An 18,089-nucleotide genomic window follows, 5' to 3' on the forward strand; every position below is an offset into this window, starting at 1 on the left:
AAAATTACATCTTTTTCAACTATCTTTACAACTCTGCCTTATTGTACTTACATTACAACCAAATCCATCCTTTTTGTCCACTTAAAACATGTTTACAGAACTATTGTTAGATTTCTTGCAATATTTGCTGTCTTCTTGGCCAGATTACTCTAAAAAACACATTTTTAATGTCATCAAGCTTTTTTAACTGCATAAATAGAGGACATATAAAAGTCACTCCCCAAAACCGACGGCTTCTACGCTGTTACAGGGATGTTGTTTGTGGCTCACGATGACTTTTTCATTCACGAGGGACACATTTGACATATGTTTCACATATTATAGACCAACAAGTTATGTATAGCAGTTTAAATCCGAGCAGACGATCACTTTTTGGCACGACACCGGCGCTATCACGATGTACTTGCCCGGTGAGGTTTTCAGCGAGTCATTTGAGTTTGACTGGTCCTGCAGCGCCATCTGATGGTCATATAAGTTTATGATCGCTGAGTGGCTGCTCGGGCCACCTGCGCAGAAGAAGTGCGGAACGACTAGAACCACGTATCATGTGTCTGCGAGTGTTACATTCTGAGGTGATGAGATCTGACTTTAGTCTTATAATATCTAATAGGACAGTTTGTCAGCTGCTGCTCGCCGGTCAGCAGATGATCTTGTTACTGGCATTACTCGTATGTATTTTCACTTTCTCCCGTTGTTGTCCTGCCGGAACGCTGTGTGTGTTTGGCGTGCGTGCATTTGACGGCTCAGTGTGACCCAGCAACGCTTGTGCTGTTTTCAAGCGAAGCGTCGTTGGTGAATTATGAAGCTAAATGGCTCCTGACAACAATCTTTCTGGAATATTTTGAGAGGAAATTGCAGGACTTCTCTTTAGCCAATCGGTGGATCGGATATCCTTACTGAGTCACATGTGGACTAGGAGTCAAGTTTTTAAAAAAAACATAAGACTACACGCAAACTGGAATTTTAATCCTTCATAATAAAAGCATGGCATTTCAGCCTGGAATTAACCGACCACGTGCATCCTTATTATACGATTAACACACAACTGATTGTAACTAGAGACGTTGTTACATGATGTTTATACCCCAGATGAAGATACTTCAGGCGTCCATCAAAGGTTTACAGTGTTTTGTAGGTGAGGCTGGACACTGAGAAAAGAGATAAGGATTTGGCTCCCCATTGGTTAGGGAGAGAGCTCGAGTTGTAAAGGGTGCAGCAGGTTAAGACAGATTGAACTGTACCAACTGTGAAGTGAAGACTGTGTTGAGAAGATGGAAGGAGTACTTTAAGGACCTGATGAATGTGCACTGAAGAAAATCAGAATCAGAGAATCAAAGAGACTTTATTAATACCAGAGCATGCATACAACAAACGTGTTGAAACAGAGGCATAGATAGATAAATATTAAGATAAATATAGGTATAGATACATATAGAGATACAGGTATAAATATAATACAAAAGGACACAAATATGTGTGCAAATATATGTCATGGTGTAACACTGAAGGCAGGAGGCAAAGAGGAGAACCACAGAGATGATTGGTGGATGTAGTGAAGGAGAAGATGCAGAGGGTTGGTGTGACGGAGGAGGATGCTGGGGACATTTTCAGATGAAGGTAGATGATCCGCTGTGGTGAAGAAGAAGTTAGATTGTAGGCTGCATCCCAATTTCCCTCAAAATACCGATGTCTATCTATCTCACGGTCGGTGTTTATGTGACTTTATTTTGAAGGGTCGATATGTGACTTCCTCTGCACTCAGGTGTTGGTTGTAAGCCTCTTTTTTCCTCGCAGGTTGGACCGATCATCTATTGCTGCGGACTAGCGGAATAAGTAGCTCAGTGGGTCTTTGTCCGGGTTTTATTTCTTGTGTCGAGATATTTATGTAAACATCAGTTTCAAGGATTTATTGTGTTTATTTGCTGGTGAACATGGGCTGCGCTGGATTTACCTGCTCCAAGCACTCCCTGTGTGCGCTCAACATCCTCTATGTTGTGAGTATCCACATCACAGCTTACCATATGGATAATTAAAGTGCCGTGTTCATCAATACAGATAGCATTTTATCACCCTCAGAGTGTGTAAATGGAGTGTAGGACACGTCCACTTTTACAAAATCCACTGATGAGGTCAGACGCTGCTCTAATCAATTATTCACTGTGGTAGGTAGGATCAGGTGGCCGCTCCATCCATCGGATGAACCGAATAAGAGACGAGGAGTTTAGAAAAGCGCCCGATTTTCTTTTTAAAATGGGAGGATCTACAGTTTCCACCTTTAACTGTGCGCTTGTTTTTTGGGGCGGGGGGTTGTCACTTTAGAGGTCGCCCTTACTGTGGAAGCCTTTCCTGCAGGCTTTGATAGCTCTTATCATGTCTGCTTTGGATTAAGGTGTGTATCTGACGCTTAGCTACACACTGGACCTGGAGCCTTGCAGTCCTTTAAAGAAGGCGCTCCATAGCACCCTTGGTTCTGTAAGGGTGCAGGAGGTACTAATGATTTCACAGTGAGGTAATCTGCCGTATCTGACACTGCAACTTTCGTATTATATCATCGTATCAGTCTGACATGTTGGCCTTTGCTTCTTGTTTAATCTCTCTTTATGTAAGTGTAGTACAAAATTGTTGCTTATCATGTAAAAGTCGAGAGGATAAGATATGCACATGCAGTTCAGCTCACATTTAAAAAAGAAGACGAAAATGCTCTTATTATCACTCTTTTTTTTAAGTAATAAAGAAGCAACATGTATCCATTCCCACAACTAGTGCTTAAAGCCATCCAGCAGCGCAAAATTTGTGAATGTTTTTTGTGACAAAGAAGTATCTGTTCCAATCACTCTATCAGAGAAAAATCAGTTTTATAATTTTATAATAATATGCTGATTCTAGCCCCCTAACTTCTTGTACGATGACAAGTCAAGTCATCCCAGCAAAATGTCCCTAAAACATAACAATGCTACTGGATTTGCTCACACAATCACATCAAGGATTGATATTTTTCCTCATCCACATAAATCGTTCTATGCTACTGACTGAATATTTTTACTTTTTAAAATTAGTTACCATGTGCATGTGATGAAGGAAGACGCACATTTAAACTATTCTGAACTTGATTTATGCTACACTGCTGACACCGTGTGTCACCACTTCAGACAAAGATTCCTTGGCTGCTGGTTCATGAGCCACTCAGATTGTTTGTGGTCAAAGTCAATGCAGACAGCACATGCTGGACAATACAATAAAGTTCTCTTATAACCTAAAGCAGAATTTCAATAATTAACCCACGTGTGATAGTGTGGATACTTATATGGCTGATTTTTGTTTTTTAAGCTGCCTGCTGCAGTTGATTTCACATGTTCAATTTAGCAGATGTGGAAGTAGCTATATTCAATCCACTTATCCAAATAAGACCTATCACAGCTGCCATAGTGCAGGGTGCACCCAGTCTGCAGATTGCCAGTCTGTAGCAGAGCTAACACCATTCAACCTCACATTCACATCTATGGGCAATTTAGAATCAGCAATTAACCAAACCTGTGTAACTGCATGTTTTTGGACTGTGGGAGGAAGCATGTAAAGAAACCATGTAGACATGGGGAGAACATGCAAACTCCTTACAGAACAGCCCTGGCCAGCTGATAGAATAAAAAATGATGTTTAACTTTTTGCACAAAGTGTCATTTCCACACTCAGCCAGTATGTCTGTCCTGCAGATGGTCAGTCTCCTGATGATTGGCATCGCAGCATGGGGAAAGTGGTTTGGTCTGGTCTCCAGTTTCCAGGTGGTGGGAGGCATCATTGGTGTGGGTGTCTTTCTCTTCTTTGTGGCTCTGGCTGGCCTCATTGGGGCAATGAAGCATCACCAAGTCCTGCTCTTCTTTGTATCCTTCACAAACTCATCCTATGACTGTTCTTTCTGTACTTTCATTCACAACTTATATAAAATGTCATTCAGTAATACAAATTCAATCCTTTTTCTACATATATAGTTCCAGTAGTGCCAGTTCACGGCAACAGTCATCTCAAGATGCTTGAAGATAATGTAAGGTAAAGACTAGAGCAGGGCGATATGGCCAAAAATATTTATCACGATATATATTTGAAAATTTGCGATAACGATATAACCGACGATATAATTGATGCGAGACAAAATACAACTCCACAACATTACTAGTGCAAAAAGACAACCTTCCATTTATTTTCACTTAAACAAGAAGCTGGTTTTTATGTACATTAAAGCTTTATAAAAATGTAACAGTGCAAATGCAAATTCCTTGCTGAAAGTTTAACCAAAAGGCATTTCCAGTAGAAATGGGCTGACATATCCTGAGCATAACCATGTATAATATCCACTGAAGTTAAAAAGAGGTGCTTTGCAACATTAAACTGCAGTGTGCAGGACGCATTTTTCGGACCATAAGGTGCACAGGATTATAAGGCACATTAAGCGAAACAAAGCAGTCAGATAAATCAAACTTGATTAAACTCATTCTTCTTGCTTCCTCCACTTCTGTACCATTGATTCATTAATGTTGAATTCTCTGGCAGCTGCTCTATTCCCATGTTGTTGCAGTATATTAATGACTAACCTCGTATTGTGGATGGATTATCTCAGTTGTTCTCCTGACTGAAGTTTGGTCCGTTTACAACATCCTGCCATGCGATTGCATTTGTCTCTAACCATGAAGAACCTTCACGTTAACTTTTATAAGTGGAAAAGTGTTAGTGTTCGTCCTCCAGCTTCACTGTTTATGCTATGCTAACATAGCTGTGTCGCTAGCGATCACGTAGCACATCATTATATACCAGCTAGCCCAACTTCAGTAACCCTACAAACGTCACTGCTGTTTAGTTTCCTGTCTTCATTTATGTTGGAAGTGATAGCAGAGCTGTACGTTTGATTTTTTTCAGAAATCTCTCAGTCAGAACGTGTTATATCATGCTTAGGTAACTAGCGAAACTAGCGAGCTAACTTCCGCTAGCTTCCTGCTAACTTCTAACTCCGTTAAATGTAATAACTTTAGTTTTCATGGATGCCTGGAAGTTAAACTTCATAGTTACACCTGGTAAAGCAGCAATGCTGATCGTTTTATTAAAGATGAAAGAATTTAGACAGTTTTTAACTCTCAGTGATGCTGCAGTGTTGTTTGACCTGAAGAATACGGAGTTTAGGACCCAGATTACTCCCAGATTTAAGAGCATCTTAGTCCGACAAATACGACAATAACAACGGCCGCTTGCATGTTCTGCAAAAAAAATGTGCTTTGTCGTGTATCTGACGGACAAACACCAAACCAGTTCCACATCACTGAAGTTGCACCATTTTTACAAACCAATTCTGGTTCATCTGTTTCACTCAACAATCGGCCATGTGCGTATGAAAACAAAGGCACTGCGCATGCGCGTTTTACTCCCATTCTATCGCGATATTTCATTTTCCTATCGTTGCCTAACATTATACCGGTATTACCGTGAACGGTATAATATGGCCCAGCCCTTTTAAAGACCTACAATAAAGGGAGGACCCCAACAATCAAACAATCCCGTTTAACCAAGCTCTTGGTGACAGGAGACCTCCAGCAGAACCTGGTCGGGGGCATGTTGGTGGGGTGCATAAAGAAACAACGACAAAATAGAAACTGTGTATAATAATATTGTTGGTTTGTCTTCTGTGGTCGTTGTTTTGTGGTATCATTGAATTTGTGCTAATTTAAAAAATCTAAAAATAATTCTGTAATATTTAGATTCAGATGTTTAATTAGTTGCTAAGTGACCAGAACTTCCCAGAATAAAAGAAAAGAACATTTACAGTTAAAATGTTTAGAGCTGTCTTTGTTGGTGCCGAGCATCTTTGTCCTGTTTCTGACCAGCACACTGTTGTTTATCTCCTACAATATGCTGTCTTAACATTACTGTTTTGGAAAATTCATTACATATTAATGTATTTATGTGGAAGAAGATACCGAGCTGGACTGTATTTCACAGACAACCTTGCACACAGACTCTATTTTCTTACTATTAGCAGATATGTTTCTATAAATGAGCTCTTCCAACTGCTTATGTAGTGCTTCAGTAACACTGACTATCATCAGTATTATGCATGTCCAATGTCTGCAATGTGTCCACTGTTGTTGTTCTTTGACAGTGAAGCTCAGTACATGATCATCCTGTTCATGGTATTTATTGTACAGTTTTCTGTTTCCAGCGCTTGTCTGGCTGTCAACAGAGAGCAACAGGTACGAGCTTTGGTTTCTCCACAGAGTGCCGAGCAGCACAAATGATAACTATGCAGCTTGCTCTCTGTTGCACATTAATTTGTTATTACTTGACTTTATATCCAGTACAGTTAGACAACTCACATTTTAAAAAGTTTCATCAGAGCTGTTGAGCAAACATCCATACAGGTGGAGGGAAGGTGGAGGCCTTGAACAAGCAGGCAGCAGTGTCAGACAGTACCGTCTCGTTCTTCCACCTGATAGTTTGAGACAAAACTCTCCTTGCAGCTTTGTGAAAACCCCACATATGATATATCGTTTTGTGCAGCTTGTTTGGGAATAGAGTGCTGTGACGTTTGGTAGCAATTTGTTGCACAGTTTTTGCAAAATTCCTAAAAAACCTACAGAATTTTCGCCTATTCGTTTGAATGGGAACGCGTCCAAAAAAGAAAGAAAGTGTGTGTAATAGGAGGAAGAAATCAAATTATATTATATAAAAGAAATTTAAATAAGTGTAAATTGTGGTCAGTAAACACTAATAATATTACTTCAATGGGAATCATATTTTATAGATATTATCAGTAAATAACACATAAAAAGTGAAAGTAGATTTTACCTAAAACCTGCCTCTCCAAAAGTAGCTAACGCACAGCTTAAATGAAGGTCATATCTTTTTTCTCTGGAAGTTTTGTTTCAGCATGACATTTTTTGGCCACTACATTTTAATATAAGTGGAGATACTATAAGGATTATTACTGATAAATAAAAAAAATAAAAGCTTAAATATAAAAGTGAACCAGTGTGGCTTCTGTGATTAAAACTCTAAGCTTGTCAGGCTGCACAGACTATGTGCTCATTAAGTCATTTAAGCAGAACCTCTTAATGTGAAAATACTGACAGATGATGACAGATGTAATGCTTCATGTTCCTTCTAACACTGTGCTCAAGGATCACCTGCTGGAGGTGGGCTGGAACAACTCTGAGAGCACCCAGAGAGATGTGGAGAAGAGCCTCAACTGCTGTGGCTTCAAACATGTCGACCCTAACAGCATGTGTGATGCTGTGAGTTTGGATCCAGTCTTTTCCAAGTGTTTCCTGTTCCCCGTTACATGTCACATATCTCAGTATGTGCGAAGAGGCTGATGATGGTTCTGTTTTTTTAATGTACAATAAAATTGAACACATCACAAATTTTCAAGTAAATATATTTCTAAAGTTTAGGTTGAAAGAAATTCTCACCATGTGTTGATAACAACCCACCCACTTCACACATGCAATGAAATCAAACCATAGACACATAAATTGTGTGATTACATTATGTGTGATAATAAAAAACTTTGTTGAAAAAATGAAGAAAGGGAGGTGCAAATAGGGTTCAGGCCCAGCTGATGGTCGATTTAAAGGGGTCTCAAAAAACATGATGGGTAAAACCAGTGAGCTCTCACAAGACCCTTGGAACTTTATTGTTGCAAAAATGTTGCTGGCACTGGCTCAGAGGAATATTACTGAAGATCCCAGTGAGCACCATTGGGACCATAATCCAGAAGTGGAAAGAATATCGTTTTATGATAAACTGACAACGACCACAACCTTGCTCCTTGCAAGGTTTCAGACAGAGGAGTGAAAAGAATTATCAAAGTTGTCCAAGAGCCAAGGAACAGTTGTGGATAATGCGATTGTTTTGCCCCATTAGCTCCAGGTGTTGTACCGTCCACGGGAGCGCGTAGCTGCTTAAAGCTGTAGCGCCCAGATTACTTACAGCTACTTCCGTGCAAGCGGTAACCTGAACACAGCTTCAATCATCTGTTTGTTGAAAAATGGTAACGCGAGCGCACCACATTTTCTTGTTAGTAACGGTAACGGCGTTGTAATGATAGGAATAGTAATTAGTTAGATTACTCATTACTGAAAAAAGTAACGCCGTTAGCAACGCCGTTACTTGTAACGCCGTTATTCCCATCACTGGTTGAGAGTGAGCTCCCTTGGTCTTGTTTGAAAAGTAACAGCAGTAAAGTTAATTTGAAATAATGACTCTACTGTCAGAAGCATTGGTGCGATTTTTAAACATGTGCTGTGTCTCTTTTAGGCTTGTTTCCCCAACAGCTTCTGTTCGCCTTGTGCAGACCAGATTAAGGAACATGCTGGAGATATTCTCCGATTTGTAGGAGGAATTGGCCTCTTTTTCAGCTTCACTGAGGTGAGCCATTACAGCCCAGACATGCCCTGTGTTTCAGTAACATACCGACGATTTGTCACGTCCCAAGATGAAAGGTACCATTCCGCGTCCTTATGAGATGCTTCGGAATCTCAATTGAATCCAATAGAATGCCGGTCGTGGCAATAACACACGCTCAGAGCAGAAGCTCCAGCCGTCCATTCCAACCCTAACCTTAACCATTACCTTAACCATAACGTTGGCCCTATCAGATGGTGTTTTCCAAAGTGATTCATGATCAGAACATAAAACACATTTATATGTATAGATTCATTCCAAACGGCTCTCATACCTCCCAACGCGTAACATACCGCAGATTTGTCACATGGCGTCGGTATGTTGGTATGTTGGTATGAGAGCGTGCTGATATTTCAGACCGGTAACAGTGCCTACAGCAGGCTGCCTACATGTGCCCCATGGTACCACCACCAACTTGTATGGAATACAAACCAGAAACTCAAATTATATTAAAAGTTAGTCTGTTGTAGAAAATGTCATTTGGGCTTCCACTTCTGGACTTTCTCTAGTATATCAATAAGATCCTGTTTTAGTTACATTTTACTAAGTGTTTCAGTCTGTCATCTTCTTTCAGCTTCATATTTCATTTTCTGTGATTGAATCTTTTCCACAATAGTCATATTTTTCTGTATGGTGATTCCTATCTTTAAGGTTGGGCGACTGGACGAATATATCGACTATCGACGTAGGCTGAGCCTTTCACCAATCGTTTTTACAAGAGCGATTTATTCATTTATTTGCCCACGAGTAAGTTTGCTAATAATGTTGACTGAAGCTAAGAGAAGCAGCCAATGGAAAAATAACTGGGCTGTTTTGACGGCACCGTCTTCCAGCTGTGAGCAAATGCACCGACCTCAGAGTGCGCCCAAATGTAGCGATTCATTTATTCAAACTCATAACAGAAAGCAAGGCAGAAGCCCATGTTCAGAAAAAATAAAAACATTTGATTTAAATGGGAAACAAAGAGAAAGTGGCTTCTTTTTCCACTATAACCGTGTTTACAAGCTGTTCCAGTGTTTATCCGTCGCACACACTCACCCAAACAATAAATGCAAGCTCAAACAAAAACTACGTTAAAAATCAAAATGTCTCTTCCAGCGAACATTAAAAAAATCTCCATCGTAAAGTTAAGTGTTCTTTGTAATTTAGCGCATCTCAAATAAATACATTTGAAAAAAATCCAAAAGTAGCTACTGAAACAAACAAGAAAAGAAGTAAAATATTCCCTCAAACAAAACTTATAAATTCTAAATGTGCAAATCAGTCCGTGCATGATTGCATTGCTCCACCCATCAGAAATTCTGCACCTGCGCAAAGATATCGTCGGTTATTGGACTGATGATTATCGGTTGGAAGATTTTTACGTATCGCCCAACCTCACTGCGTACAACTCGTTAGTGTAAAACTCTCAAACCCAGACCTTAAAGCAGATGACTCGTAAGCTGGAGAGGAAATGGCGTGTCGCTACTTTAGAAGATCATCATTTAGCCTCGAGAAATAGTTTGTTGCTCTATTTTAAAAGAGCTCTCTATAAAGCTTATTTTCTTCAATCAGTGATTAAAGGAAATAAGAACAACCCCAGGTTTCTGTTCACTGTAGCCAGGCTGACAAACAGTCAGCTCTGTTAACTACTAATGAGTCATTAGACAGAAAAAGGAATTCAGAAGGATTTGTTTGTAAAAGAGGAACATGGAGGAGGCTTTTTCGCAGGTGATATCATTACATAGCAAACTTTTAATATGGGCTTCACTGTTTCCCTTGTTTGGACCAACAAAGACAGAGGATTCATTTTCAGCATGGAAGGGAAAACAGCTGTTTGTACATTAGTGACGGGAAAGTATTTAAAACATTTGAACAAATAAGAAAATAATTGAAATGACAAAATAATGACTTGGTTAATGTTTTTTCTAAGATGAAGAACGGTGTTGAAGTAGAGTACAAAAAATGTACAGAATATAAAATAATAATAAAATATAATAATAAAGATTAGGCTAACAATACTGTGTAATCAGCATTCACGCTAATAATTAATGAATAAGGTCACATGGATGGAAGCCTGACAGCATTTCGATTGTCAGACCAACTTTGACTCAGACCTCCTTCAGTGAGTTTGTCCAGAAAACATGGCAACATTTCTACATAAATAATTGTGGATTTAAAATAATTCTCATGACGTAGTGTGTTTGAAACAATTCATTACATAGTATTGACTGACATAAGGAAACTTTTAACTTAGTGCTGTGTGTTTGTGTCAGATCTTGGGAGTGTGGCTCACATATTGCTACAGGAACCAGAAGGACCCACGAGCCAACCCTAGTGCTTTCCTGTGAGACAGCCAAAGCTCCACTGACCAACATCCAATCACCTCATCCCCAAACGACCTCTATGGACGTTCTGACTTGTGCATTTTGACTGATCACTGCAGTAAACCTGATGTGTTTCGTTTTCAAGAGCTAAGTTATGTGTGAGGAGCGGCGAACATGCTGCCTTCAGCATGACATTCCTGCAAAATACAGATACAGTTAGTACACTGTGAAATAAAAAGAAGGAATGCTGATCTGCTATATAATCCAGAAGTATTTACACACCCTGGCTGAGAGTTAACTCTGAACACTTTTTTGTCATTTTGTTTCTTTTATAAAAACAGTCGATTCCACTGGAAGCAATAATATCACCCACTTCTCTGCACACTGACATTACAGATTCTGATGTTTTACCGTGTGTAGAAATGTGAATGTGTGACGAGCGGCTTTGTTTGTAACCTGCAGATGTTTTGCATATTTGAAAGTAAGTGTGTGCCTATGAGTTTTTCTCTGTTTGCTGTGGATTTGCCCTTTTGCATGACTCTGTCCATTAAAATGTGGGCTACTGTATAAAAAACTGCAACTATCTGTAAGCAGTTCCTCTGAGCCTTTGTACTGGAAACCACACTATGATACTAATCTAATAAAAAGAATCAGTGTCTTCATCACATGCTTTCTGTGTCTGATACATAAAATGTATGAAATGTAGACATTAGAAAAGATATTTTCATTTAACATATTGATTAAACTTGTCTTTTGATTTACTATTAGCAAAAAATGGAAAAGCTCTGTTATAGCACTGAAGACCTTCTCTAAGCTCTTCTCTTACCCTTTCTTGTTGTGATGACAAGAGAAACCCGGGGGGGCTTCAATCTCTCTCCGCCCACCTTTTCCGCCCACATCAGATGATGAACTGATGAAGCTGCATTTGACAGTATGTGCAGTCCAAACTAGGACAATCACAGGGAATCATGGCTAACTTTAACTTTCATTTTACAGGGACAATTATTTTACATTTATTCATGTTGTAGGCATTATAAACATGATTTTTAAATTGTCATAAATATAGTCTGTTTCAGCACTTACATTCAAACTAATAGATTCTTTTCATATTTGAATACATACCTCACATCTGCCTGCTAGGAGACATATTTATCTCCTTTATAGTCTGTAACTCTACAACAAACTCACCTGGTCAAACAAACGTACAAACATAGCTTCATAGCAATTGTTTTGCTTCTTTCATTCATTCATTGACTGACATATTAATTCTTTGTCCGAGCACCAACCACAACCTGATCAGAATATTAAATGACTCTAATTCCTCCTTTGCCTGTCTGGGTCTAGTTAAATTAGGAGTGGCATGGTTTGCTCCTTCAACTTAACCAAGCCCACGAGTCATTAAATCCCTAAAAAAAGTGGCACCTCCTCAGGGCCTGGGAGTGTTTTTTGTTTGTTTTTTGTTATGGGGGGGTAACCCTCTGAGTCAGCTTCCTCCTATAAGAGGTCAGGAAGGAACAAAATCAGACTTAACAAAAAACATGATAAGCCTGATTGACTCTGTTGAGCCGTACGCAGCGCACACACATACACACACTTACTTTCAAATATGCAAAACATCTGCAGGTTCCTAACATAGCCGGTTCTTTGTAATTGAAAAGACTTGAGACTGGGTTACCCAGCAACACAAAAAAGCTTTCAGTGCTGGCAGTGTGGACCCGCCCACCCAGAATTCAACTTTACTGCATACACAGTCTTCTTGAGTCGATTCCTTACCTGAAACTGTCTGACTGACAGACATCGTGCTGACAGATTGCAGATCAGGCGTCATTATATGATTATTTCTTGTTATCAAACAGAGTAGGCAAATCATGCCAGTCTCTGCATGCTGATTGTCACCAGCACATCACTGAATCAGAGTTGTGACAGAAACATTAACTGACCCCAAATCCACTGATTGAAAGCACCAGCACTTTCCAGTTCACAAGTGCTTAACCTAACACTCACAGACTCCAACTGATGCATTTAGCTTCAGTATCCTGCCAGAGGAAAGTTTGATATGCAGGTTGGAGGAGGCGGGGTTTATACTACCAAGCTTGTGGTTAGCAGACGTGCTCTGCCTCCTTGGCCACGGCTGCCTCTGTGCTGGGTGTTATGGTCAGATATTACCACTTTGGTCTGATTCAACAATCTTATCAGTTGTTCATAAGTGAACTTTGCGTGTTCTTTTCAGAGACAAGAGTCTGTCTCCTGACACGTCTCTAGAAGTACATATTTGTATTTTGTGTTTTTCTGATTGCACTGTCATAAACTTGAACACGCTAAACTCTGGTTAGTGTGCAAACTAAATGCTGGGAAAATTGTGGGCAAAAATGTCTGTAACTATTAAACTTTTAATGCCACGCTTTTATTGATCTACTATAATTAAAGGTGAAAGTCTGCACTTCCATCACATTGTAAAAAACCTCCTATAGTGGTGTAAGAGAAAAATGACCGCACAAATAAACACCTTTTGGCCTTTTGAGATAGATACATATAACAAAGTGGTCCTTATGGTCAATACAGGCCGAATGCAGTAAAAACTGCTTTTTTCTAGCCCTCCCACACAGCCTTTAAAAGTTAAACATTTAACAGCTGGATGAGTGGAGACCTGATGCAGGCACTGAAGTTAACAGTCATTTCATTATTTTGTTGTTAGTATGATTATTATCATTGATTAAACATAAAGATTTGATTCCACACAGTCTGGCAAATAAGAAGGCAGAGTATCTGTCAGTGAGAACAGCTTCATTTATTTACTCAATATTCCTGTCGTACAGTAATAATAACAAGCATTAGGAAGGAAATCAGGGAGAAAACATTTCAAGTGAAGGTGAAAAGAAGAATTTTTCCAGTGCGTTGTTTCTCATATGTAAACTGTGGAGAAAGCAGCTGTGGATCAGCATCAGTGTGTCTTCCTGGTGCTCACAGCTCAGACTTCAGAAGCTTCTTAGCTTTCTGCATGTTGCCAACCACTGAGGAAGAGACAGGAAATGTTTAATTACACAGTGTAAATGGATGCAAGCAGACAAAAACTGCATCGTGAGGAGTACGCGTCACAGCAAGTATGGGCTGCAGCACTTACAGAGTTTGATGTCACTTGGTTCATAGGCATACATGCGGTTGGCGTAGCGACCAGTGATGTCAGCCCTCACTGTCATTGAGGGGTCTGTGGAGAAATTGGTGCTGGGTAAGTGAAAAAACGCCAGTTGTGTGCATCAAACTATAATTTCATAACATTTCACTATAAAATATCAGATTTTTAACATTTGATTTGTTGTCTCTGAAGTATATTCATTTACACAACAGGTTAGGATGGGCGAGGATTTTCCACAGCACCAATATTTTGGAGACATGGTTGTAACTGATATACAATACAGCTAATTATAGTTAATGTCATTTCCTTGAGAAACATTAAAAGGATTCAGTGCAATAAAACACACTGATAGATGTAATAGTAGTTACCAGTCTATATAAAAGATATGTCCTAATCTCAAGCTCTTACCAACAAAAAGGAGCCTGGGAACATACTGGCCATCAGGGGACAGATGTTTGTCTGTGGTTTCATACTGTAGGAGAAGCAAAAGAACAGTTTTTTTACAGGCACCGTAAACCTACGCGCCAGTGCTGAACCACAAAATGTAATAATGTTAAGTGTGCCTTAAAATGTAATAGAGACTGAAAGACTTTAAAATACTTCATTTTGTCAGGTGTTATAACCTACCACCAGATTAAGGACGATGAAGTCCTCATCAAGGACTTTTTGGACCTCGTTATCCTCGGAGAAGACTTTCTTCAGCGCTGTGGGAGAAAATTGACTTTAAGTTTTATAACTCGGGTGTGTAGAGAAGAGCACCAGGATGACCAAGGTGACATCACATATGAACAAACACACACTCAGTCTTCAAACAGAACAGACTTCTCGCTCGAACAAACACAGTGAGTAACTTAATAAGTGAAACACGAGCAGCTACTCACCCTGGCTGTGTGGGCAGTCTTCAAGGTGAAAGATGACCAACAGGGGCTTGTTCCTAAAATACCAACCAGCCCATCATAAGCTTCAGCAAATTTTACAGTTAAGTCAAAGTTTGGACTTTTATTTTGAAACTATGTCTTACTTTGACCTGGACCAGTAAAGACCCTCCTCATAAGTCTGAGCCCATATCAGCTGATCGCCCCATCCTGCACAGACAAAGACACCATTAGAGATAAGTGCGTCCTTTACCTCAGTAATACTGGGCTTGATGCGTGAATGAAATGACTCAAATACCTCTGGACAGAGTCTGTGGGACCCTCTTCCCACTCTTGGGGATATATTTTGCAGCAAAGGTAGAGGAAATGGCTACCAGGACCAAGAGCACAGACAGCGCTGATTTAACCATCTTTAGAGTTTTCCTGAAACAGCAAACACAAACCAGCTAGAAATGCATACCAGTTTTAGACTTGAAGCATCAGCCTGTTTGCTAAAGTAACTGCATTCACACTTCGATCAGCACATGAGCTGTTAAAACTTGCAGTAACAGAAAGGGAAGCAAAACTGAAGAGACACTTTTATAGAGAAGACTATTTTAACAGAAATCCAGATACTTTTGTATGACATGCAGTTATTTGACATAGTAGAGTATTCACACACAAAAAGGTACAAAGCTATGGCGACAAGTTCTTTAGCTTACCTGTTCCCGAATAGTCAGGTAGAAAATGTGGGCAGATCGTGGACTTGCACTGTCTCTAGCTTCACCTGTCCTGTATTTAAGTACCTGTTGGCTGAGAGCCCACCTTCTTCCCTCCCCCACTTCTCTGTGCAGGAATGCCAGAGTGACGCAAAAGTTTGTTTGCCAACCAACTGCAGAGTGAAAGTGGATAATTTGCATTTTCCGTGTGTATGAACAAAGACATCCTGTTGCAAGATCATGATTTAAACATTTTATGTTGGGACTCAACACACCCTTGTCAACCAGAAGAGAACTTGATGGAGCAGCACCTTTTTAAATAATATTAAATCATAATTTGGAAAGGAATAAGAGATTTACAAATTACGATTAAAAAAGATATTCATGTAGCTATATTTGTCAGTAAGCAATATCTGAATTTTCTAGACGATATAAGTATTCAGTTATTGTCAAATCACGGTTTGTGTTATCGTTGTGGGGTCTTTACCTTACAATATAAAGGCGTAATTTGGTGCATTTAAATAAAAACTGAATTGAGTGTTTCCTACAGCAATAATTAGTGTGATGCACATTTTGCACAGGTGTGATCAGGATGAGTTGGGCTGTTTGGCTTCGATCCATGGCCAAGTCAGCATTAAACGTAGGAAAGCGATCAGAGACTGAATGATGATTGGTCTGCATGTGATTGGTTCAGAGCACAAAGCAGCAACTTGATATCCTCTTTGCTGCAAAGTACACTGCTGTTATAGTCATGCAGAGCATGAATGATGCTTTGCATGAACAAAATGATGACCTGAGCCTTTAGTTTTTCAAAACTAGGACTTGTTAGCAGACGAGAACTAATTCACGATGCACAGAGGTTTGTATCCTGCCTGGTTTTTATCTCAGCCGTCGCCTGTGCACTGCAGCGGGGGTCTCATGGTCACCTAGCTGCTGTCAATAGCAGCTTTGTTCAGGCTCCAGCCATTCTACCTCTCTGATTGAATCAGCCCTTTCACCACAGATCTGCCTGCAGTTTCTAACAGTCCACACACACTTGCTCTCCTCTGCTCAGTTCCAGGAAGTAGAGTAATACATTCATTTGAGTTGAGCAACATTTTTCTTTATGGGCACTAACATATCATAATATGATATGAGATAATATGAGAACATTTGAATTTGCATTTGTATATTCCAGTAACAGACATATTTGGTTTTTTGTCAAAATACTGAATACTAAAACTTTTCCACTCACAGGAACTTTTTATCCAAGCAGCTTTTGTGTAGCTTAAAACAAATGGTTTCTATCTAAGCTAATGACATTCATAAGTCATTAATAGACACAGTTCACGGGTTTCCAGGTTTGTGAAGATCCTCTTCTACCAGGATGTGCTCTTTATTCAATCAGGACCCCCTGACCCGCTGCACTGACAATTGTAATCATTGCACGATAACATGTACACGTACACACTTAGTTATTTATTTGTTTTGTAATGGGGTAAAACAACAGATGACGCAGGAACTGACCAAACAGATTTTATTAGTAACGTACATCAACTTTTGGTGTGATTAAGAAAAGGAAATTGACGTTTTCCCTGTTTTCCCTGGTGTCTCTTGTTGCTGGTGCACTTTGTGTCAGTCTTTGTTGTGTGTGTTCTTCTGTCTGGGTGTGGTGCTCCTTTTCTGCTCCTTCAGCCAACTCACCTGTACACCTGAGACCCATCAGCTAACCGTGACCTGCAGCATCTGTCTCAGCTTAGCTCTCCAGTTCCATTGTCCAGTTCACCCATTGAACTAACACAATGGCTCATTCTGGCCGCTCTGAGGGTCTTCGTGTTATTCGACCTTTTTCCGTAACTCCTTGTTTCCCTGTGCCTCAGGTCCATGACCTGAACCGGCAACGTGAGAAAGACCAGTGACCAGTTGAACCTCATAATCATCATCATGGCCTTTTTGCCATAGTATCTAAAAACTCCAGATCCTCAGTTTGCCATTTAAACCACCATGAACATATCATCATATCTGTTGTATTGAAATGGATGCTAGTTTAGAGCTTTCCAGTTGCATCAACTCACCAAAGACAGATGTAATGCCAGAAGTGAACAGGGCCTATTTCCACAGAATACATTCCACATATTCAGTTCATAAAATTCAATTCATTTTTATTAATATAGTACTGACAGCAGTCACCTCAAGGGGCTTTTATATTGTAGGTTAAATAACCTACAATGTTAGAATTCCACATCTTAGATCCCAACACAAATACTGAAGACATATAAATTCCTTCCACATATTAAACGCCAGATATTTTAAGGCCATTTGATTTCTCTGTCCACGTCTTCTACAGTTTATTTTATTTTTTTTCCCTTTTGGTCATTTTTAACATTTTCTTGTTTTTTGTTTATTTTGTTTTTGAAAATGACAAGAAGAAAAACAAAGAACTGAATTAAAAGGGGATAAAACACATATCAGTGACTGAAAAGGTCCAAACGACTATCCTTTGAACATACAATAACAATCTAACAAGATTGCACTAAAACAAAGACCAAAGAAAATTATTAATTAAGAATAAATATTAAATAGAGAGAAGAACTGAAATATATGAGAAAATACCTCCATTTTGTATTGATTTGCCTCAAAAATTGACAATCAT

General features: G+C 39.5%; 2 protein-coding genes across 7 annotated transcripts; one reads left to right on the top strand and one right to left on the bottom strand.

Annotated features, from left to right (window-relative positions):
• The first annotated feature begins 499 nt into the window (after positions 1 to 499).
• Positions 500 to 11,416, top strand: tspan13b (tetraspanin 13b). 6 transcript variants are annotated; one of them, XM_082522683.1, is made up of 8 exons: positions 500 to 572; positions 1,795 to 1,841; positions 1,962 to 1,994; positions 3,711 to 3,878; positions 6,153 to 6,233; positions 7,161 to 7,274; positions 8,299 to 8,409; positions 10,701 to 11,416. In XM_082522683.1, the coding sequence occupies exons 4-8, from the start codon at positions 3,711 to 3,713 to the stop codon at positions 10,773 to 10,775; spliced, it is 549 nt and encodes a 182-aa protein (XP_082378809.1). In that variant the 5' UTR covers positions 500 to 572; positions 1,795 to 1,841; positions 1,962 to 1,994; the 3' UTR covers positions 10,776 to 11,416. The 6 variants fall into 6 exon arrangements, with proteins under 6 accessions (XP_082378809.1, XP_082378806.1, XP_082378807.1 ...); XM_082522679.1 differs by lacking the exon at positions 500 to 572 and adding an exon at positions 1,341 to 1,617; XM_082522680.1 differs by having other exon boundaries at positions 1,795 to 1,994.
• Positions 11,417 to 13,518: 2,102 nt separating this feature from the next.
• agr2 (anterior gradient 2) lies at positions 13,519 to 15,567 on the bottom strand. Its single transcript, XM_082522656.1, has 8 exons — positions 15,461 to 15,567; positions 15,058 to 15,182; positions 14,906 to 14,969; positions 14,766 to 14,818; positions 14,512 to 14,588; positions 14,293 to 14,356; positions 13,873 to 13,956; positions 13,519 to 13,762 (listed from the first exon to the last, which is right to left on the bottom strand). The coding sequence occupies exons 2-8, from the start codon at positions 15,167 to 15,169 to the stop codon at positions 13,713 to 13,715; spliced, it is 504 nt and encodes a 167-aa protein (XP_082378782.1). The 5' UTR covers positions 15,170 to 15,182; positions 15,461 to 15,567; the 3' UTR covers positions 13,519 to 13,712.
• Positions 15,568 to 18,089: the final 2,522 nt, after the last annotated feature.

This window comes from Aulonocara stuartgranti (genome assembly GCF_965226115.1).
Source record: "Aulonocara stuartgranti genome assembly, chromosome: 22".
NCBI classification, from domain to species: domain Eukaryota; kingdom Metazoa; phylum Chordata; class Actinopteri; order Cichliformes; family Cichlidae; genus Aulonocara; species Aulonocara stuartgranti.

Coding starts and splice junctions, on each gene's coding strand:
- tspan13b (XM_082522679.1), top strand. CDS start 1,593: ATGCTGGGGACATTTTCAGATGAAG. Junction 1,842..1,961: donor CTAGCGGAATAAGTAGCTCA/GTGGGTCTTTGT, acceptor ACCTGCTCCAAG/CACTCCCTGTGTGCGCTCAA. Junction 1,995..3,710: donor CGCTCAACATCCTCTATGTT/GTGAGTATCCAC, acceptor TCTGTCCTGCAG/ATGGTCAGTCTCCTGATGAT.
- agr2 (XM_082522656.1), bottom strand. CDS start 15,169: ATGGTTAAATCAGCGCTGTCTGTGCTCTTGGTCCTGGTAGCCATTTCC. Junction 14,970..15,057: donor CCCACAGACTCTGTCCAGAG/GTATTTGAGTCA, acceptor TTGTCTGTGCAG/GATGGGGCGATCAGCTGATA. Junction 14,589..14,765: donor AGACTGCCCACACAGCCAGG/GTGAGTAGCTGC, acceptor TTTCTCCCACAG/CGCTGAAGAAAGTCTTCTCC.